Here is a 23,941-nt window from a genome sequence, read left to right on the forward strand (position 1 = left end):
CATTTTTGTCTTTTCAAGTCATACGGAGAAGTCTGTAGACTACCTTGCCCTCTTGGATGGTCACAACATCAGGCAGACCACCTGCCACACGCGCACGGTCTGTGAAAAGCATAATAATTAGAAGATTTCATGTACAATCTGCAGAAGAAACAATGGCAATGAAGGCTTAAGCATGTATCTACTCACTTCTCTCTGCAATAGCTGCAGCCCTGAGGAAAAAGATCATATCATTAGTTAATAAGCCGCTCAGTCTGAATAGTATCTGTAAAAAATCATCACAAATCATTTTTGGTACTCACTTGAGTCTTTGAAATTCAGCAAATGCATCGTCAAATGCTGAAAATATAAAAATTAAATTTAAATGCATGATTATCATAAACAGTCAGTCTCAAAGCCTCCTGAGATACCTAATTAAACAGGATTTCAAGTATTTTTATTTGTTTTTCCTCATTAAATATATTCCTCATTTTAAATGAATATATATTTTTTATAAATAAAAATTAATAGTACTTCTAAAAATCCTATATATATATATATATATATATATATATATATATATATATATATATATATATATATATATATATATATGACTATAGGATTTTTAGTTTTTAGAAATAATAATAATCTAAAAGAGTTTACTTAAGTTTGAGCTGAGTGTGAAATTTTCAGAACCTTAACTGCATGTTTAAGACAATTAAAATGAAAATGGATTATAGTTGAAATTTTTATTAAATGCAATTAAGCTGAGCTTTAGAGTGATTTTGACCCACTTAAGTAGTACTTCAATACTTCTTTATAATAACTTGTATTGTCTTTGAAAGTACTGCAGAATGTACAGATAAGATTTTATGATAAACTAAAATATTCTCTAATGCCATTTCTATTGTATTACGCATTACAAATGGTAACTATGCAGTTTAACACATTTTAGAAATATATTTACTTAATATTTAAATTTAACACACTACAGTTACAGCTACAATCAAGTACTTTATTACTGTACTTTATTTAGTATGCTAGTCACAAATCACATAAGTGTACTTTAAAACATTACAAAATGCACTTTTAAAAGTGTACTTAAGTATGTAAAGAAACAGTAATGAAAGTTTTTGTGTTAAAAGTAGCCTTTTATTTCATTATTATTATTATAGTATTTGCCTATATATATATATATATATATATATATATATATATATATATATATATATATATATATATTTGAAGTACAATACAAGTGCACATTCAGTACAGACAAGTGCACTTATTTTTCACAACTAAAGTGAACCACAATGAGATTTTTGGCTGCTCTGGCCGTAGACAGGGTTTTTTTTTCACTCATTATTCAGAGGAGAACGGATCTGACTGTAGTCAACACTCAGTCGCAGTCGTAATATAATGAAGGCAGCAGTGTTTCCTCACCTTGTCCAGCCAGTTCCACAGTCCTGCGCAAGCCTCCTTTCCCATCGAAGAACTCAATGGCGTATTTGCCTTTATCTTTCTCTGTGGGTTCAGAGATCTGCAGCCACAGCTGCTCTCCCACCACACCGCTCTTAATGCGCTCGGTGAATGCGATCGCAGCGTCCCTTTGATAAACACACACATACACTACAGTGAACACAAGTTACAGAGAAACTAATAATGTTGGTTTGTGAAAGCCCACATACTGATGTCGTACTTGTAGTAATGTAGTAAACCATAGTCACTAAAATGAAGTAACAAAAGCATAAAATGTGCATGTGTCTCGTGAAGGATACAGTGTATTTTTGTGCATTTCATGTGTGTGGCTCTCTAATTTAGACATTTTCTACATTTACATAAAGTTTTCGGACTAAACTTAACTTAAAATATATATTAGGGGTTGCACAGACAAATCGACTAGTTGACTTTAATGCTCTGCCATGACGCTTTAAGCTTGACATCGACTAGTGGCTGGTCCTATAGGGGGCGCAACAGGATAAGAAATATTCAATATTCAATATTCACATTTATTCTCCGTTTCCTAACAGTTAAAATGACAAATAAATGCATACTCCAAAAGCTCCACAAGACATGCGTGATTATATTACTGGATGCTCGAAACTGAATGGGAGAATGCCATTCTTAATAACTAAATCCCACAGCTTCACTACTAGAGAGACGCTTCCATGTAGAATTAATTCACACACGCAATCGCTCTCACTAACGCATTCATATAAATGTAATCTTTACTGTGCTACTTTATCTATATCTGATTTAGAACGAGTCCAAATCTGTGAGAAATATAACGACCCAAAGACTTGCATTGCATTCATTTAATAACTGCTTGTTTTTCTTTCTTTTTTTAACTAAGACTAGCCTCTCTATTCTTTTTGTATTCTATTTGTTTTCTTTTCCTTATTATAAAATGCACAAAACATACAGGTTTGGAACAACTTGAGGGTGAGTAAATGGTCATTTTGGAGTCACATGTTCTCACTTGTGATGCCAGGTGACATGCAGCTCGTCGTTGTAGTAGCTGACGAAGGAGTAAAGCCTGATTCCCTCCTCAGTGCTCTGGATCTTCAGTGGAGTGGAGGAGTTCGCTGGACAGAAAGAACATCATGCTGATAAAACTATACCTTTAAATGTAACGGTATACTGTGAGAGAGAAGATTCATTTAGGTTTGAAAGTGAAGTTGTAAGTCTTACCAATAACACTGAAAACCTGGTTCATCAGGTCTTTGAATCCTGAAAAACAGATGATAGAAAATCATTCTGAAAAGATCAATTATGATGAGCAACAAACAGGCTGATAATGTCAGTAATAAACAACAAATAAGTAGGTCAAAAAGGAAATTTTTGAAATTATTTGTAGCGATTGTTGTAGGAAATCTGTGGAATGGATTTAAATGTTTTACTGGAGCTGAGAGTACAAGCGTTAATGGACGATTTTGATGTAAAATATATACCATGGCATTAAAAACACAGCACAAATTAGCGCACATTATTGTAAGGAGTGAGTTTTATAACAGTAATAGTACTTTCGAATGCATTTTCTGCTGTGTTACCTTGGTCTGTGAGGTTGAGGGTGGAGGTGTCTTTGCCTCGATCGTCCTTCAGAACTACTTCATAAATACCGGCATCTTTTTTGGAGATCTGCCATTGACATACACAGACACATTATTTTTTTTATTGCGGTTTACACATCATCTGACAGCTTATAAATAAGCCTTCCATTGATGTATGGATTGGTAGGATTATATACAACAATATTTGGCCGAGATACAACTATTGAAAATCTGGACTCTGAGGATGCAAAAAAATCTAAACACTGAGAAAATCACATTTAAAGTTGATCAAATGAATTCTTAGCAATGCATATTACTGATCACAAATTGAGTTTTTATATATTTACAGTAGGAAATTGACAAAATATCTTCATGGAACATGATCTTTCCTTAATATCCTAATGATTTTTGGCATTAAAAAGGAAAATCTATCATTTTGGCCCATACATTTTCGGCTATTGCAAATATGCCTGTGCTACTTATGTCTGGTTTTGTGCTCCAGGGTCACATATGTTTGTGATTTATACATTAATATATAGGTCAAAACAGTCATTGTGTCAGTTTATTAATACCCAGATATATTATACTGTAAAACATTAAACAACTGTTTATGTCATTGTATTGTATGTTATAATCTAATTGCTATAAAAATAAGACTAGAATAGAATAGTGACCACATTATTGACTTTTTGTAGGAAAGAAGAAAAATGACATTTAATAATAATGCATGTATTTCAACATGCTGCATACTTTTACTATCTGTTCTTTTTTACTGCATTTTTTTCCTGTAAAAAATTAACTGTGGCCTTTAATTTAGTAATCATTTAGCATGATTTATTAATTCATTACAACAAAGCAATGATTTAACTAAAATCAAGGAAAGAAGGAATACAATATGCTTGTAACTAGTGGGAATGACAGTGTCTGGATAACACTGCTCACCTGAGTGATCTCCAGAGTCAACACTCCTTCAGAGAAATCCAGTTTCTCATTGACCTTGATCTCTCGTCCATCCTTATACCACAGCGCCACAGAGTCTTTCTTCATATTAGCAACCTGCGGCACAGGTTAATATGACAATAATAAAGAAACGGCCAGCATTACAGTTGAATGGGAGTGTTTAATCAGAGAGAGACGTCTCACCTTACACTTCAGTCTCACACAGCACTCAGGTGTGACTTCATAACCGAGATACTCCACGAAGTGTGGACCTTACAGAGCACGGACAGCATGATTAATGCACAAGCACATGGGCATACAGTATTCTCAAATAATACTCCACAAATATAATCACACCTTGCTTTCTAATCCATTCTTTTTTCTGGAACTCTGATTCCTTCTGTAACTGCTTGAACACTGAAGGAAATGAGATGGTGTTATTGGTGCACACTCTATACACGTGATGCATATATATGTTCATGTATATATGTACCATCTCCGATCAGCACTAGACTGGACTGGTTGGTGGCTTTGCCGTCTTGAAGCTGGAAAGTGAACGTTCCCTCGTCTTCTTTGCCCAGAGACTCCATGAACATCTCAATGACGCCAGTATTTTTATCAAAGTTCATCTTGTATTTCTGCAACACAGAGAAAGTGTTCATGCAGAAGCAAGCTAAAGGTCTATTTCCAGTCAACAGCATGTGTAATGCTTCATGTGCGGTGTAATGCTCGTTTCGGTGTTCCTCTAACCTCTCCCTGGTGGATCACATTGTCATTGAACACGTATTCAACTTTTCCATTGGCAGAGATTTTCTCAGCCTGCAACCAGAAGCGAACCCTGCCCTTCTCCAGCAGCTCCACGGCCAGCTCGGTCTTCAGAGGGATGACTGGAGAAGAGGGGTGAAAAGGTTTTGAAATCACTAATTCTGAACTGAATAATATCCATTGTTTTGGAGACCTGTGGCAGGATGGGAGTTGTACTGAACCTTGATACATATGCTCTGTTTTTGTATTGAAACGCAATGTCGTAACCAGGCATGATGCAATCGATAAACGGCCAAGCAATACATCTCTCATGCTGAACAAGATTTTGTCTTAACCATGAGTAAGTGTCATACGACACAATATTTTGTCGCTCTTTTCAATCTCATTTATAAAATCCTACATCACAGAGCTGTATTTTAAATGTAGGAAATATATTTTAATTTTTTTTATTTTACCCATTAATTTGCTTTTGTTTATAGAGCACAACAGTTAGTGGTTAGTATGATATTTTAAATACTGTACATTTAATAGTACGATTCTTGTGAAAAACGAGTGTCTATTGTGCAAATGAATACACTTAGAGTGCCCTGCGAATGTATTCATATCCCTTTATTTTTTTATGTTAAACTGCTTTAAAAAAAAAAAATCTACATCAGTCTACACTCCATACACTTTAATGGAAAAGCATCAAAAAACAGGTTTTCACATCTTTGCAAATTCATTAAAAATAAAAAACTTAAATGATTCCATTGCAAAAGTGATGTCACATGATTATTCAATGTCCTTGCTATGCTTCTGAGTCTTGATCATGTTAGGACCTTTACTGTCTAGGAGAGGGTCAGAGAGCTCCTGGATTTCATCAGAAATATCTTAATTTGTGCTCCGAAGATGAACAAATGTCTCACGGGTTTGGAACGACATGAGGGTGAGTCATTAATGATTTAATTTTCATTTTGGGGTGAACTAACCCTTTAAGTGTCTTACTTTCTCAAGTATAAAGCATGATTTTTCTTACAAGTATGCTGAAGTGTACAGGATTGATCACACATTCAAAATGAAGTTAATGAAACGTTTGAAGAGTGCATGTGACGTGAGGTTTACTCACTGGGGAATTTGTGTTCGTGGCTGATCTTCAGGAGATCTTTTAGAGCTGCGAGGAACAGGACAGAGAAGGGATCAGAATCAATAACCAGTGTTAGCCTGGTAAAATCAAACATGTTAAAAACGGTCAGTGAACTCACTTTCCTCAGAGAGTGTGTAGCTGGCAGAGGCTCCATCAGTGTGTGTCACGAAACAAGAGTAGATGCCCAGGTCTTCTTCTGAAGGGGTTTTAAAGATGGCCTTGGACCTACAGATCAATATCGAAGAATTACTGCAAAGACGCTAATTTTGTTTCTTGTTGGTTTTTAGATATAGTTCTGGAAATGTGATGAAATTATTTGCTACATTTAATAAATAATATATTCTTGTAAATATCCAGCCCAAGAGATTTTAAACATGATGGATTAGAAGGTATACAAGTTGGTTTGAAGGGATGGTTCAACCCAAAACACAAAGTCTGTCATCTTTTCAAACTCTCCTCTTTCAAACTATTTTATTTTTATATTCTCTCATGATTTTGTTCAAACATAAAAAGTCAATTAACAAACAGAAGCTCAAATGTGCATGCAGAACCAATGAGGTTTGTTCTCACATATCAAGCAAGCATATTTGAGTCATAGTTTTGCTCAATTTGTATGTAAATTTATCAAATTAATATGTAAATAAAAGCCTGTTCACTATACAAAACAACAAGTCTTGTTGAAGACTTGGATTAAAATGCTCTGTTCATATGGATTATCGGTCTTTATGTACTTTTTGAAGCTTTAAAATGTTGACTGCCTAGACTTTCAGTGGATGCACAAAATTTAATATAAGTAATAGTTCACCCAAAAAAAATATTTTGCTGTTAAAAATATTCTTAATGACAGATATGTTTCTTATAAACACGCAACTTTTTGCTTCTCAGGACAGTAACTGATGGACTTGAGTGCTGTGGATTATTGTGATGTTTTTATCAGCTGTTTGGACTCTCATTCTGACGGCACCCATTCACTGCAGAGCATCCATTGGTGAGCAAGTGATGCAATGCTACATTTCTCCAAATCTTTTCTGATGAAGAAACCAACTAATCTAAAAATCTTGAATGGCCTGAACGTGAGTAAATTCTTTGCAAATGTTCATTTTTGGGTGATCTATTATTTAATAAATGCAGCAGGTAGATGCAATATATTTTATTGACACTATGTAAGGATTATTTTCTTTGCAGTAATAATGATTAGATGCTATCTAGTGCAAATAGTGTATTGTCAGTATTGTAGCACATTATTAACAGTTTATTGAATACTGAGATTAAATTAGAATGTTAAAATTATTAAATGGATGCAGTTTTGGGATAAAGCGCTCCCCTACCCTAACCCTAACCAATCAATACCTGTTGACGCACGCTATTTTCGATTCAATTATTTTCCTTCATTTTTATAAGAATAAAAGTGTTCTGGGTTTGGAACAACATGAGGGTGGTAATGACAGAGGTTTAATTTTTGGTTGAACTAACCCTTTTAAATATCAATAATTTAACCAAACCCATTTTGCACGCACACTTACTTGCTACCCTTGGTCTCTAAGGTCATGCGTTCGGGTTCTGTCATTTCCATGTAGTTCTTGGACCAGACGAACTTGGAGTCAGCGGTGAGGTTAGAGCACTCGAAATTCAGTGAAATGACGCCATCATCGTCAACATTCACGACTATCTCAGCCGTACCTGTGAAGAAAGAAATAGCTTGTTGGCTTTTGTTGAGAGTTGTTAGGATTTTGGTTTGTTTTAGGGTTAACCTGAATTTAAGAAGAACTCTAAAGAGACGCCTCACTTCCTAAAGCACCCACTGTGAAGATGACGTGTTTGTGTTGTTTCGGTCTTTCCTGTTCACTCTGATATAGCCACATATGGTTTTGGTCAACATATACTCTGTATCAAGTTCAGCGTGGTCTGCTTCAACTTAAAGTCAACCGTATTTACAATCCTTTTCACTACTGTAATAACCCATTTCTCCGAATGAAACAGGATATTCAATGGAAAAATGGCAGAACTGCTTTTATCCATCAGGAATTGTTTGGGTCATGAAAAATAGTCTCTATACAACCTGTGTTTGGAGGATAGGGGTTAAAAAATAAGGAGAGGTGAATTGTACTCAAAAATCTGGTTTAGTTCAGTTTAATACCTGGTTTAGTCACTGCATCAACTGGTTCTGTAGGATCTGATGCTTTTCCTACACCAGCCTTGTTCTGAGCACGCACACGGAAAACATACGATTCCCCCTCCTTCAGATCTTTGATCTAGAACAACAGAAACAACATTTACTACCATAAACCTACCCTTGTCAAATACCTTATATTAGATGTGAACTTTTAGTGTACTTAAAACATTCAAAGTACATTTAAAAAAACTTTACAGTACTTGCAGATAATATAGTATTAATGAAATAAAAGGCCATTGGAGTGATTTAAAGAGAGACACTTTCAATACACACTTAAGTACCCTTTTAAGAAATGTACTTAATATTAATGTCAAATTAAAAGTTGTAAAGTACATTTTGAGTCACTGTGTTTTAAGAATATCTTGCTGTGTTTATTTTGACATGCTAAAGCACATGTAAATGGACTAAATTACAAATGTTTAATTTAAAAAATAATTAAAAAGGTTTCAACAGAAATTACATTAAAGTACATTTTAGTTTACTTTTATTAAATGATTCACTACACTTAAATCATATTTCAAAGACAACCAAAGTAAATATGAAATTGCATATAAAGATGTAATTAAATCCTACTTAAGTAGGTCAGAAAACACTCTAAATTTGAGTTACATGCATTTTCATCTTATTGCAGTGCAATTAAGTTTCCTAAAACATTGCATTAATTTCACACTTAAGTAAATTCTTAAGTACACTATATTATTTGCTGAAAAAGTGTTTGTATTTAAACATGTTCTAAAGAGTACTTTTTTCTCAAGGGTATACCAATGTCACAACGCATACAAACCTTCATGAATGTCTTGTCAGTAGCTTTCTCATTGACTCCTCTCCACATCTCAAAGTCTGCATCAGCCTCTTTGATATCAATGTAGTATCCATTGACAGGATCACGACCCTGATAGACCGGTGCTTTCCAGAGCAAGACCAGAGAGTCCTTACGCACCTCCTGCACTTGGAGGTCATGGGGTGGTCCTAAAAACAGGGTTTTAATGTAGATAGAGCCGATGTGATGAATGAAGGGAAAATGTACTTTAAATACATTTAGTAATACTGGATTAGTCTCTTCAATTTTCAGATTGAAGTTAAATATCATATGAACACTTCTTCTAAAATTCAGAAGCACATGCTTTAAAACTACAGTCTGTTGGAATCATAATATATAGAATATATAGCATCCTTAAGGATAAGTTCCAAATTCCGATTTTAACTGGATTTCTTCAGGATTTTTTATTTAATTTTTTACTATGCAAGTAAAGAATGTGACAATGTTTACAGGTGCCAAATACAAAATGACTTTGACAAACGAAAATATATACTGATAGCTAAGATCATTCTGATAACTCCTGTAAATGTATTCTTGTAAGTGTATGGTGTGTGTGTGTGTGTGTGTGTGTGTGTGTGTGTGTGGGTGTGTTCTTGTTTTTGTGACATATCAGGACACAACTCTGTATAATGACATGGGTATGACACAGGTATTACAAGGAGAGGGTGACTTATGAGGACATAACCCATGTCTCCATTTTTCAAAACGCTTATAAATCATACAGAATGAGTTTTTTGAGAAAGTAAAAATGCACAAAGTTTCATTTGAGGGTTAGGGTTAGGTGTAGGGTTGGTTTAGGGCCATAGAATATATAGTTTGTACATTATAAAAACCATTACGCCTATGGGATGAACCCACTTTTCACAAAAACAAACGTGTGTGTGTGTGTGTGTAATTGTATCAGGGTGTGTGGGAGCAAGCATACAAATCATTGAGTATCTAACAGATCTATAACATATTTCATGAGTGCCTACCCGGTACAGCAATAGTCCACTCCTCACACTTGAATGTCTCGCTGGGAAGAGATGGGATGCCCACACCAGCCATGTTGGCAGCACGCACCTGGAACTGGTACAGCATGTTTTCCTTAAGCTCTGAAACCTAGACAGAAAGACAAGGTTGGAGTTCACAAATCAGCCACAGCATGGTCTAATATTTTACTCGTTAATACACAAATGTCCTACTTACTCTGTAAGCTCTATCACTGACAGCCTTGATATTCGCCTCATGCCATTTTCCCGGGACTCCACCGATGACCTCACGGTAATCAACGAAGTAACCAGTGATGTCAGCGCCGCCGATGAACGTGGGCTGTTTCCAGGCTAGTACCATCGAGTCCCGCACACACTCCAGCACAGTGATGCCGTAGGGTGGAGTGGGTGAAGCTGGCATAACAGAACACTACAGTTAGCAGTGAAGCACATTTACAGTACAGTATCAAAACTATGAAAGCTTGTACCAGACTATGTGGAGTAACATATTCAAACCAAACACAGAACAGTAGAAATACAGACTGGCACTAGGGAGGGTATTGTATAGTATGGAGGTGTCCAGCATATTGCCAGTTGTGGTCTGGTGGCATAAAAGAAGCCAAAGAGGATCCCTTGATGCATTTGTGTGGATAGTGATGTTATTTGAGGGTTTCAAAGTCTGCAGCTGAGAAGACTTACCATGTATTTAAATTCCTGATCGGAAAAACCAGGTCAGACCAGTTTAAGATGGTCAAGTTTGTTTTTAGAACTGCTGTAGACCAGCTTGGATCAGCAAGAAACCGTTAGAAACTGGTCTTATCTGGATTTTCCAATGTGGTTGTGGTTGACCAACCGAATGATTTCAGCAGTCTTATCTTCATGTTGATATACTTTATAACCACAGCATGACTACAAGCTCAATAAAACAACTGCAATATGCTAATTTCATGAGTCTTATGTTGACCCTTGTAAAAAAAGAGGTTCACTTCATTGTACTGAATGTGCACTTGTAGTGAATTTTTAAATCTTAAAATTATATTTTTTTAAAAACAGTTCTTGCAGATAATATAATAATGTAATAAAAGGCCACTTAAGTGACATAAAGAGAGAAACTTTCATGTCAGATTCTTAACACACTTGAGCACACTTTTAAAAAGTGCACTATGTAATAATGTAAAACTTTTACACCATTGTAAGTTATTTAAATTAATGTTCACTAATCTTTTGTTTTAAAAACACACTTAAGAGCAATAATAAATCAAATAATCAAATGTAAAGTATTTGATTATATTTTTAACTGTAGTATGTTATTCAATACATTTAGAGCTAATATATTTAAAATGTAATACATTTCAACTTAATTCATACAAAAGTGTAATTACAAATATGTTTAAATACATGATTTACACATTTCAATAGAATTTACATTAAAGTATATTTTAATTTACCTTAAATGATTGTGAATATATTTGGCCTATCAAACATTTGGCACATTTCAAAAATTATAAAAGTAACTATAAAAATGTACTTAAGTCTTACTTAAGTGTGTCAAAAATGCACTCTCTAAAGTTCATTTAATTGCATAGGATGAACTTGAGTGCTTTTTTGACCCACTTAAGTGTATTAAATGTACTTAATATAAATGTAAAATATAATGTTTTTATTAAAGTTAACAGTTTTAACTCAAAGTTAAGTGTCTGAAAACATTATGTTCAGTTTGCATTTAAGTATACACTGTTAGATTATATTCTTTCTGTAATTAGTACTCTTTTTTTTAAATCATAAAATGTACATCTTTTCCTCAAGGGTCAATCTGACAATAATGAGCAAATAAATGATTAATGAGCGGATAAGTGGATAAACTGCAGTACACTAAATAAGTGTTTCAAAAGGATAGAGAGTGAAATTTCAAGATGCAAAAGAAATGAATTAAAAATGAATGGAAAAAAACAACAGGAAAGGAGAAAATGGAGGCAGGCCAACTCTGAGGAGGGATGGCGATGGGTGACGTTCCAGAGAGATGCTTTTCTCTCTCTCTCTTCTCACCTGAGCCTCTTCGTCCTCTCTCTCGCTCTCCTGCTTTCTCTTGTTCCGGAGAAGAGTTTACAGAGGACTTACGATTGTCCGGCAATTCTGTTGCCAACTCCTTTCGGATACATTTGGGCTTTAACAATTCAGTGCTAGAGTTTGCAACCTGTTTAGTAGTTTCCTGCCCACAAGCAGGTTCTGCTTCTCGCTGACTGTCCCTTTTGCCCAGTTTGCCTTCATCTGATGCAGTTGGATGGCCTCTGTGGCCAGTGTTTTGACCCCCTCCCTCAACCCTCTCGCTAGCATTAGCTACGTGTGTTAGATGCGTGTCAGCAGGGGAGTGAGGCGCTGCATGCCTGCCCACTCCACAAGAGCTGTGCTGGGTTAGTTCGACCCCATTACCCCCTGACTCCAGACACACACCATGAAGAATACCGCCCCCTATAGGAGTTAGCAGAGAAAACAGCAAGAGAGAGCAGACATGAATTCAAACACAATCACATTCAGAATGCTTCACATTTAATTATTTTAGTCTAACTGTACAAGTTCATCTCAGTAGAAAACTTAAGCATAAGTCTGTATGCATGCAAGAGATGATCACATTTGTTTTTGCAATATTCTGTTCAAATTATGAAAAGAGGCAATGAAAACAAGCAATGAAACAGCAAGTTATTTTCAGGAGAAATTAGCTAAGGGGAAAGAAAGGAAAGTTTTATTTAGGCAGATGATGAAGTTATTTGGTTTAGTATGTGCATTTTAAAGTCACAAAGGTTTAAGCAATTGTTAAATCTTTATGAAAAAAGGAAATAACATCACACTATTGTGTTACATCAAGGCACATAAAACTCAAGTATATATATATATATATATGTGTGTGTGTGTTAACAGAACGACAGTTAAATTACAATACTAATATTTATGGTTTATGGGTAGTTTTATATTTTAACCAGCATCGATTTTTCCTCATATCTGCAGCTACGTTAAAAATAATATAACTTTTACAATAAGAAACTACTTTTCCCAATCAAAAATGTTTATTATTATTATTTTTTGATCTTGCAAGCTTTGCACCCAAGCTAAAAAGCAAACAAACGGAGAGCAATTAAAAAACACTAATCTAAATAGATCTCTTTGCATAAAGTTATGAAGTCCAATTCCCTGTGGATTTTTTTTACGCTGTTTTATGTTGTATTGTGTCTTATTGTCACATTGAGTTTTATGCAAGAGAATACTGATTTGATTAGAAAAGGTTTGAATAAGTGAGCATGACGCTGAACAGAAAGTCTCATGTCTGTTAAAGGTCATGACATAGAAAGCGTGAAAGACATGCAGAAGGGACGGGTTTGAAAAGATTGAGGGAGTGGGGAGGAGTGTACGTGGGAGAGCGGGTGAGCTGGTTTTGTAGTCACCACTATGTTGGATCAGTTGTGACCCAAACTAGAGGAGGTCTACAAGTCCTGACCCCTGGGAGGAATGCAGGGAGCGGAGCTAGAGTTTGGTGGCCTTGACACAAATGTGTCATATAGGACATGTGGGATGCGTTACAGTCGAGTACAGTGGTCAGAATTAAAAAGTGAAAGCTGGAACAGTGAAATCATATTCTAAAGACCTTAATGATACCAATAGGAGAGCATAAATGACTTACCAATAGCAGCTTTAACTTTAATGGCTTCTGATTCCTGGGAGAATTCACTGATTCCTGCAGCATTGATGGCTCTTACTCGGAAAACATAACTCTCGTCAGTGGTCAAGCCATGACAGATAAACCTGCATAAACACATGAACAGATATTAATGTTACAACCTACAATTTAAATCTCAAACAAACAGTTCAAGCATTTATTAGTTAAGCGTGCTAAGACGAACATTGTATTGTTGCTTATATTATTTTTAATTTACCCTTCATAAACCCTTTAATCCCTATTGGAATATTTACAACAACCAGTTAAAAAAATGCACATTTCGCAGATGTATGGAAGCTCATTTCCACCACCGAATAAAAAAAAAAAGGTAACTTTTCTTTCTTGCAATTGCGAGTTTACATCTCGCAATTCTGACTTTAAAAGAATTGCAATTGGCAGTTTGTTTCTCGCAATTCTGACTTTTTTCTTGCAATTGCTAGTTTGTATTTCACAATTCTGACTTTTTTCTCGTAATTGCGAGTTTGTATCTTGCAATTCTGAGTTTTTCTTGTAATTGCTAGATTTTATTTAACAATTATACATTTTCTCGCAATTGCGAGTTTGTATCTCACAATTCTGACTTTTTTCTTGCAATTGCGAGTTTGTATTTCACAATTATGACATTTTCCGCAATGCAAGTTTGTATTTTTAAAAAAAATCTGACTTTTTTTCTTGCAGTTGTGAGTTTGTATCTACCAATTTAGACTTTTTCACATTGCCAGTTTACATTTCATAATTCTGACTTTTTTTTCCATAATTGCAAGTTTGTATTTCACAATTCAGATTTTTTTTCTCAGAACTGTGAGATATTAACTTGCAATTGCATTTCATAAAGTCTAATTCTGTGGTGAAAAAGACTGACAATATTATCTTATGAGAATTGCGAGTTTACATCTTGCAGTTCTGACTTTTTGCACAATTGCGAGTTTGTATTTCACAATTCAGATTTTTTTTTTGCATTACAAGTTTGTATTTTGCAATTCTGACTTTTTTCAAAATTGCAAGTTTATATCTCACAATTCTGAGTTTTTTCACATCACAAGTTCATATTTCATATTTTTTTCACAATTTAGATTTTTTTTTTTTTAATTGCGACTTTGTATTTCAAAATTGTGACTATTTTTCTTGCAATTGTGGGTTTCTATCTCACAATTCAGACTTTTTCTCAGAAAAAAGACTGACAATATTATGTTTTCAGAATTGCGAGACTGACTTCATTTCTCCCAAAAACTCGCAAAAGTCAGAATTGAGATAAAAAGCTGGAATTACTTTTTAAAAAAGTATTCAGTGGTAGAAATGGGGCTTCCATACAGACTATTTGTCTTTTCAGAGCAATGCATAAAAAAAGGCAAATGGCCTGAATGGAAAAATAACTTCACTCTCAGCCAACGGGTGGTGCTTATAACCGAAATATCCCAGTTAACTTTCTGTTTCTCTCAGAAAACCGAGGGGAAAAACCTGGCTAACAATATTTAACTGCTTTTAAACTGCTGTTCAAACTGCTGTAACACCAAATACACAAGTTAAAAGACAAAAGTCGAAGCTTTAACAGCAGAGCTGTTATCATGTGACTAAAAGAGACTATTTTATTGGCTGGCCTGATTTATTAAAAATGCAAGGGAAAAAGAGATTATAACACATCTCTTTGCATAGCATTTATTTAATACAGAATATCTGCCAACAGGATGAATAATCAGAAAATTAATGCACACTTGAAGTGGCAATGTGTCTTTATTCTATGCTTTCAGTCATTCTGCTGTGAATTTTCTGGGGAATAGTCAATTTTATCCAATCGTTTACAATTTTTTGATCTTGGTCAGTGTATTTGTAGGTTTTGGTTGTTTTGCAGTAGGTTTAAGGACATTTGAAAGAAATCGGAAATCATTTGGAGAAGTGATATGGAATTGTAATGCGGTCAAAACCTGCCTGGAACTACTTTAGATGTGCGTTTCCCTGAAAATAATGTGACACCGCATAACGTTCATCAACCAAACAGAATCAAGCATTACAATGTTTATCGTTCAGGAAAGTTTGGAACTATTTTCTTTGGAGGAGAAGGAATCCATAAACCAATTGGCCAAATTGTGTCTGAAACGTAAGTTACTTTATATTAGTTATAGAATATAGTTTATAGAAATGTTGTCTAAAAGCAATATCACTTTTGGAATCAAACTGTTCACTGTGATCACTGCCTTGTACCTATGAACATGTTACAGTTGGGATATTTAGTATAGCAGCACTCTTGCTTGTGTGTTTTCATTGATTATAATTACATCGTATGCATCGTTATACCTTGTGCATTTAACTGGTTTGTTGTTGCATGGCTCCCAACTGTTGCTCCCTGCAATGCTGCTCTCAATGTAGTAGCCCACCAGCTCTTTAGCGCCACGTGAAGCTTCCCATGAAACCACCACAGACGTGTCTGTATTACGAGTAGGAACCACACGGCCAGGGGCTGATGGGATATCTGCATAAAAATTTAACTATTACACATTATGCAATTATAAAATGTATTATATTTAAGATCAACCAACAGTTATCTGAATGCAGTAATTATTTTGGTAATACAATCAAAGCTTTTGCGAAGGAAAACAGCAAAAGATTTTAAGTTTTAACAAGACAAACGTGTATGTTCATCCTGCTTTTTACCCGCCAAAAATAATGACATGGAAATGAAATAGGCGCATGAGTTTAAATTGTTTTACAATCGCACATGAACAGTCAAACCTAAATTTATTCAGACACATTCACATTATCATTATCACATTATTCGCTATAGTTTAGAAAATGTTAATGAAATATGAACTCAAGCGTTAAACTGTGCCAGAACAAATTCATCTTGATAACTTTGATAGAAAGGTATGCAACAAAGCATTATCAGGTCAAAGTAACAAATAACATTTTTGGTCCCACATTTTTAACAGTTTTACTGGCAATCCACTGTTGAAGAGTTTTTGGGTGTAATATGTCACAGTTTACTTTATTTTGCTATCCTCACTTACATTCATGAACTATTGTGTCTTGCACCCACTAGTACACCAGCCACTTTATTAGGTACACCTGATCAATTAGCACAAATTGCTAATCAGACAATCTCATGGCAGAAACTGAAGACGACTTGTTAAAGTTCAAACCAAGCATCAGAATGAGAAAGAAAGGGGATTTTCAGTATTTCAAAAACTGCTGATCTACTGGGATTTTCACACACAACCATCTCTAGGGTTTACAGAGAATGGTCCAAAAAGAGAAAATATCCAGTGAGCGGCAGTTGTGTGGATGAAAATGCCTTGTTGATGTCAGAGGAGAACGGGCAGACTGGTTAAAGATGATAGAAAGCAAGAGTAACTCAAATAACCACTCGTTACAACCAATGTATGAAGAATACCATCTCTGAACACACAACACGTGAAGCAGATGAGCTACAGCAGCAGAAGACTACACCGGGTGCCGCTCCGGTCAGATGAGAACAGGAAACAGAGGCTACAATTCACACAGACACACCAAAACTGGACGATAGAAGACTGGAAAAATGTCGCCAGGTCTGATGAGTCTCGATTTCTGCTGCAACATCCACATGATAGGGTCAGAATTTGGCTTAAAGATCATGAGAGCATGGATCCATCCTGCCTTGTCTCAACGGTTCAGGCTGGTGCTGGTGTTATGGTTTGGGGGATATTTTCTTGGCACACTCTGGGCACCTTAGTACAAATTGAGTGTCGTTTAAATGCCACGGCCTACCTGAGTATTGTTTCTGACCATGTCCATCCCTTTATGACTAAAGTGTACCCATCTTCTGATTTTTACTTTCAGCAGGATAATGCACATGTCACAAAGCTCAAATCATCTCAGACTGGTTTCTTGAACATGACAATGAGTTCACTTTACTTAAATGGCCTCCACTGTCACCAGATCTCAGTCCAATAGAGCAGCTTTGGGATGTGGTGGAACAGGAGATTTACATCATGGATGTGCAGCTGACAAAATCTGCAGCAACTGCGTGATGCTATCATGTAACTATGGACCAAAATCTCTGAGTAAGGCTTCCAGCACCTTGTTGAATCTATGCTATGAAGAATTAAGGCAGTTCTGAAGGCAAAAGGGGGTCCAACACTGTACTAGCAAGCTGTACCTAAAAAAGTGGCCAGTGAGTGTATTTATATCTGGTGTGTGAATAATTTTTGTTTTGGTTGTATATTTTTGTCAAAATTTCCACAATGATAAACATTTCAAAACAACTGCTCTGTAAAAAGCAGCAACTTTTACCATGAAGAGTTTTTTTCTACCTGATTTAATCCATAAAAATTTGTATTGTTTGGTATAAATTAATGTATTTAGGTTTAGGTTATTTTTACATTTTCAGTGCTCTAATAGCTATTAATAATTAAGACACAAGATGCCACTAGTTGCGTTTGTATAAAACAAGAAAAGCAGGACATGAATGATGTGCGATACACCGATCAGAATTACCACAAGTATTCCAGAGAGACATGTATTAATACATGCTACAGTATAATATATTTAAAGAGGTCATACTCATAAAAACATCAAATATTCCTGTATCTTTTGCTTGGTTTAGAGGCTGATATTGAGCCTATCATACCCAGCTTGTCCCCGACCGTGGTGGCTTCGGTCGGTTCGGATGGTTCACCAACACCGGCCGAGTTACAGCAGCGGACACGGAAGCGGTAAGATTTGCCCTCGGCCAGATCAAAAAGAGCGAAACGTGGAGATTTGACGGGGATTTCAGTGTTGACTCGCTGCCAGCTGTCTGTGCCAGACACACACTGCATACACACACATATATATTATTACTAAAACAATAACAACAAGTCTTCAACACACACTAAAGCATTAATAAATATATAAATGCCACTGGCAGTGGTTATGAAGTTAATTTCTGTTTTGCTCTCTGACCTTCTCCACGTAATACATAACCCCTTCGTGGCCCTTGTCCCCTGGAGGCTTCCAGCTCAACACCACGTAGTTTTTAGTGGCTTCAATGACTGAGAGATCACGAGGTCTGCCGGGAACCACTCCCTCTACATGAGTTCAAGATCAAATGCAAAACGCAGCATGTGATATTGGTACTGAAGGTTAACTGATCAGTTTTAGGTAACAAACTGTGGGAATATGAAAGAGAATACAATGGACAAGGAAATACAGTATTTGACCAATGCACTTTTCCATGTGCTTGTGCACCGTATCAGGATTTTTATACAATTATTTAATAGAGATTCCCTGTGGAAGTTGAGTAAAAATCTGTAAGATTGAGAATGAGAAACTTCCTCATAATATTACCATCTAATAATAATGAGAAATGCTCTCTTAGCAATGCCGTAGCTTCTCGTAAAATTGTGACATTTTCAGGTGATAAAATAGAGTTTAAAAACCTTCAAATGAGAGTTTCTTGTCATAATGACCAAACATCTCAACAATGAGAAACTTCTGTAAATAATCAATTCGTTTCTTATCAGTCATTATTACTAGAAAGTTTCTCATTATGAGATATTACAATAACTGTTTTTTATTGCAAGATACTAAATCATTATTATGAGAAAGTTTCTAATAATACAATGTTAAGTCATCATAATACGATTTCCTTTCTTTTCTTTTTTTAACTCACGATAAAATGTCTCATTAATATCAAGGAGTTTCACATTATTATGAGATACTAAGTCATTATGAGAAAGTTTCTTGTCACAACAAGTTTTTAGAGACAGTTTCTTATTGTGAGATGTTAAGCTATATGATTTTTTTTTAAATATAACATTACGTCATAAAAAATATCATTAATATAAGATACTGAGTCATAATTACAGGAAAGTGTCTCATGGATATGATATGGAAAGCCATTACTTTGAGTAATTTTCTATAATGAGATATTATGAAAACATTACTTATTGTAAAAGAGTTTCTCACTAATGCAATGTTAAATCATAAGAATGAGATTTATTTTCTTAATATCATGACATTTACTCACGGTTTTCATTATTATGAGATATTAAGTCACTATGAGAAACTTTCTCAATATAATGAGATGTTAAGTCATAATAAAGAGATTTTTTGTTATTATTATAACATTAACTCATGAAAACAAGAAGGTTAATCGGTATTATGAGAAAGTCAGAATTAAGGGAAAGTTTCTTATTTAGATAAAGAAAGTCTTTACTATGAGATATTAATTCCTTGTAATGAGAAAGTTTCTTTTTATTATGAGATACTAAGCCATATTAATGGTACAGGAAGTGAATATGAGACATTTTCTCAATAGTCATGATTATTAAGTTTCTCTCTATTATGACTTACAGAATCACATGTTTAGCTGAACTATGGTGGTTTCTATAGTATTCTCGATATTTAAAGGTTTTTAATAACAGCCTAAACCTGTAAAAAACAAAATTTCTCACCCACAGGCTCCTCCTCAGTCACAATGATTTGTCCAGTCCAAGGAGCAGAGGGACCTACAGAACAACAGTGTATTTTACTGCTTGCTCTGTTGTCGTTTAGTTTTTGTGTATTTGCTCTGTTGACCTGGCTGTACCTTTTCTAGTGCGGTCTGCAGGGTCCATAGCAGCTACTGGTTCAGACACACGGGATGGATGGCTCATGCCTGCCTTGTTCACCGCACGCACTCGAAACACATAGCTTCGTCCTTCCACCAGACCCGTTACAGGGAAGCGTGCAAACTTCACCGGCGTGTCATTGCATTGCGACCAGTGTGTCGTGCCAACTTCACACCTGCAGCGAGAAGAGGGAGGGAAATACAATGTAATGCATGAAGAAATACAATCTGATGTTCCTCAGTATCTTCCTCAGTATGTTGCTTAAATGAAGATACATTTAATTTAGATGCAAAATGTCGATGTTTTGTGAGAAATGTATAATGTGGTGTCAGTTTATTCTTAAAACAAGAACAAATATCTGTCAATGTGATATGAAAACTAGTTTTCCCTTTGAATTACGTTTTATTTCTAAACCCACTCGCCGATATTTGTTCTTTTCCAAACATAAACTCACTTAATTTTAATCAGTTTCTCAGAAAATAAGCTTTTGTATCTTGATTAAAGATTCTTTAGTGGTTTGCACTGGGAAACGAGACACTTTTTGCAGTTTGATCAAAAGATATAATAAAAATTAATTTCCTATTCTAGCCATATCAATCTCTCAATTAGATTCTAAAGAAAACCAATTGTTTGTGTACAGATGCAGTGACCTGTCAACAAAATATCCCAAAATGGGGCTTCCTCCGTCCACAGCAGGCTGCTTCCAGGTAACAATGACATAATCCTTATTGGCGTCCAGACTCTGGACATCTAAAGGTGCACCAGGAGCTCCTGCAACCTCCGCATCAGCATCTAACAAACACACAAGTCAAATAAAGTCTGAATGAATCCTTTAAGCAATCACAATGAGTTTGCATCTAGTAACTGCATGCTATTCCTTGTGAAAAAGTAGTGCACTTATTTGTAATAAATGTGTATTTGTAGTGTACTTCAAATCTTAAAAGCATATGTTTATAAAACTGTACTTGCAGATAATGTTAAAGAAATAAAAGGCCACTTAAGTGACTTAAAGAGAAACACTTTCATGACTGTTTCTTTACACCCTTAAATACAGTACATTTTTAAAAAGTGCCCTTTGTATTAATGTCAAATTAAGTTTTACTGTTTAAATTGTTTTGTTTTGATAATATTTTGTTGTGCTTTAAAGAGTATACTTATTTTGATGCATAGACTAACATACATACAATGTATATTCTAATTAGCATATAAGCTTGAACTGGTTTTAACACTTTAACTACATTTCAAAGACAAAGAAGTTATTATTAAAATTACATAGAATTCCTAATTAAGTGGATCATAAGAGCACTTAATTTCAGCTAACAGTACTAATTTAAAAATATAACTTAATTGTAATTTACTTTTTTAAACACACACAAAAAAACAGTTTTTGTGTTTACTTGTATAGCAAGTGTATAATTAATAATAAAAAAAAGAAAAATACTTATTTTTTTCCAAAAAAGTACTCTTTTTGAAAGTATGCTTAAGTGTACTTCTTTTTCACAAAGCATAGTACAGTGTTGTTGATTACAATCTAAATGCCAGTTAAGTTTTATAAAGTGTATCGCAGTATTTTAACTAAGGGGGTGTTGAGAACTTCAAGGCGGTTTCACAGCTCCTTCATCTGAATGTCATGACGGCACAGAAACAGCATGACTGGGATAAATTTAGAAAGAAACATGAGCTGGGAACGAGGCTTACAGAGACATGCACATCTCTCATGCAGTACAAGCCAAAAGAGTGTGTCACAGTATTACCAGTATGAATATTTTGGCCTGTAATAATGCAGCAGGCTCAATTAGAAATAGCTGAGTGTATTGGTCCTCACCTCTGACAAAGACATACGCTGAATGAGTCTCAAAGCCAGATTTGGTGATGACTCGCAGTGTGTAGAGTCCTTCATCCTCCTTGTTGAGGTGTGAGAGAGTAAGAGTCGCTCGGTCACCGCTCCAGTGCATCTGAACCCATTTAGATGGCACCAGCAGTTTATCTGAAACACAAAGAAATACATCCATGCATTATCTGTCACTAGACAGAAAATACACTTTAGTAAATAAAGATTCTGCGTGTGATTTATTTACAATACGTAACAACACAAACGCAACCAAATCATTTCTATAATGAGCAACAAAATCTACCAAGGGCAGCACAAATTAGTTTCTGCTTTAAGACATGCTTTTTTGGGGCTTTAAATAATGACACAAATGTTAGTAAATTTCATTGCATGATTCATTTTAATACTCTCCTTTGCATCTGAAAGAAAACCTCCTACAAATGAATATTCAATAAGGTCATGTCCATGCCTTTTCAGCACTAATTCTTCGCTGCGCGTCTTTAGTAAATCCTGACTGTATTTTAGCACCAAAAGACGATTTGCGCTGGCATAAACTATTAGTAAATCAGGCCCCTGATGACTGATCAGTTTGGCGAGAGAGGCAATCATTGGTCCCAGTCTTACCGTCTCTGTACCACTCGATCTCAGGCTGGAAGCGCTGCAGTGCCGGGTAGATGATAACAGAGCAGCCAAAACTCAGCGTCTCACCCTCACGACCAAAAGACACACCAAACTTCTCCACGATGTGCGTCTCGAACTTCACTCCGTACTCCAGACACGGCACTGCAGTACACACACATTAAATTCAGCTTTATTATGAAAATGCAATATCCATGGGTAAGACGATGATGCACATATGCAGGTATTTATGATGAAACATATACAGTTCATGTACAATGAATCTGGGAACATTTCACCATGAAAGGAGACAGCAGGCATCATTTAGGTGGAAAACAAGTTCATAGAAAACACAATAAGATAACAAAAGAGCGATGAATGTTAGTGACTATAGGAAGACATTTGCATTAACAATGCTGAGACAAACAAAGAATAAAAAAACAGAGACACTTCCATGAAGATGAATACAAATACACACACAGAAACTGGAGACGGAAATAATAAACACAAGATATTGATGCAAGAAATCTTATTTCTTCAGTATGGAAGCTGGTTTCTACATCGTTTCGCCCATGTTTCGCAATTCTGAGACGAGAAGTTGTAATTGCGAGATATAGGACCCTATTTTAACGATCTAAACGCAAAGTCTAAGGCGCTTATATATAGATATATATATTTAATTAGACTACAAAAAAAATCGTATGCATTGCAGTCCTTTCATTTTTAATATTTGGCATGTTTGTGTGCTGCTGTGCGTCCCTGTGTTTAATAAGCAGCGTGTACGCTCTTTAAATAACAAAGAAAAAACACCAGACTTTAGACCAGGTTTGAGTTGGTCTATGGTGCAGTCTATTTTCAGCTCCTTAAAATAGCAATGCGCCTGAACACACCTCTTTTTTAGACCAGCATGCCTATGGGCGCACAAATGAGCGCAAATCCATTTGCTAGTTAACCGACGTGCCGCTGGATTGAAACTAGCAAACACACTTGCGCTGAGCCTTGCGTCGCATAGCGCCGGCCCATAAACTCGTAATTGCGAGAACTGCATAAAAATTGTAATTCAGAATAAACAAATAAAAATAAAAAAAGTCGGAATTGCAATACACTGAAATTTTTTTAATTCTGATAAAAAAAAGGTCAGAACATTACAAGAAAAAATTCCAATTTACAAAATTCCAATTTTCAAGATTGGAAACAAACATGCACTATTGGGATAATAGCACTTCCATATTTAAAACCGGATACTAATCCAGCACATTGCATGTAGCAATCCTGAATGTTATCTATATTAGACAAATTCATCAAGATAGAAAAGTACAACAATGAGAAGAGAGGATCATGCATATAAGATGATCAGGGAAACCAGACGAGACTGAAACATTAAAAGAACTAGAAAAACC

At 35.4% G+C, this 23,941-nt stretch overlaps 1 protein-coding gene across 9 annotated transcripts in view; it reads right to left on the reverse strand.

Annotated features, from left to right (window-relative positions):
- The window catches only part of myom1b (myomesin 1b), a 42,811-nt gene that overhangs the window by 5,177 nt on the left and 13,693 nt on the right, over window positions 1–23,941 (reverse strand). For 6 of the 9 annotated variants that reach the window (XM_052561295.1, XM_052561294.1, XM_052561292.1 and 3 more), the window contains 29 exons: window positions 22,548–22,706; window positions 21,918–22,079; window positions 20,743–20,884; window positions 20,071–20,267; window positions 19,937–19,990; window positions 18,444–18,568; window positions 18,130–18,313; window positions 15,822–15,996; window positions 13,494–13,615; window positions 12,272–12,289; window positions 10,038–10,234; window positions 9,824–9,950; window positions 8,814–8,998; window positions 7,994–8,108; window positions 7,380–7,536; window positions 5,975–6,081; window positions 5,839–5,883; window positions 4,719–4,855; window positions 4,462–4,606; window positions 4,326–4,385; window positions 4,173–4,240; window positions 3,972–4,085; window positions 3,030–3,117; window positions 2,671–2,709; window positions 2,459–2,564; window positions 1,423–1,586; window positions 300–336; window positions 187–209; window positions 44–99 (listed from right to left, as the gene is read on the reverse strand). In XM_052561295.1, coding sequence (XP_052417255.1) covers window positions 44–99; window positions 187–209; window positions 300–336; window positions 1,423–1,586; window positions 2,459–2,564; window positions 2,671–2,709; window positions 3,030–3,117; window positions 3,972–4,085; window positions 4,173–4,240; window positions 4,326–4,385; window positions 4,462–4,606; window positions 4,719–4,855; window positions 5,839–5,883; window positions 5,975–6,081; window positions 7,380–7,536; window positions 7,994–8,108; window positions 8,814–8,998; window positions 9,824–9,950; window positions 10,038–10,234; window positions 12,272–12,289; window positions 13,494–13,615; window positions 15,822–15,996; window positions 18,130–18,313; window positions 18,444–18,568; window positions 19,937–19,990; window positions 20,071–20,267; window positions 20,743–20,884; window positions 21,918–22,079; window positions 22,548–22,706 — 3,308 coding nt within the window. The remainder of the gene's footprint in view (window positions 1–43; window positions 100–186; window positions 210–299; window positions 337–1,422; window positions 1,587–2,458; window positions 2,565–2,670; window positions 2,710–3,029; window positions 3,118–3,971; window positions 4,086–4,172; window positions 4,241–4,325; window positions 4,386–4,461; window positions 4,607–4,718; window positions 4,856–5,838; window positions 5,884–5,974; window positions 6,082–7,379; window positions 7,537–7,993; window positions 8,109–8,813; window positions 8,999–9,823; window positions 9,951–10,037; window positions 10,235–12,271; window positions 12,290–13,493; window positions 13,616–15,821; window positions 15,997–18,129; window positions 18,314–18,443; window positions 18,569–19,936; window positions 19,991–20,070; window positions 20,268–20,742; window positions 20,885–21,917; window positions 22,080–22,547; window positions 22,707–23,941) is intronic. The other 3 variants (XM_052561296.1, XM_052561291.1, XM_052561297.1) reach the window with 1 other exon arrangement.

Source organism: Carassius gibelio, chromosome B7, assembly GCF_023724105.1.
Source record: "Carassius gibelio isolate Cgi1373 ecotype wild population from Czech Republic chromosome B7, carGib1.2-hapl.c, whole genome shotgun sequence".
Classification (NCBI taxonomy): Eukaryota; Metazoa; Chordata; class Actinopteri; order Cypriniformes; family Cyprinidae; genus Carassius; species Carassius gibelio.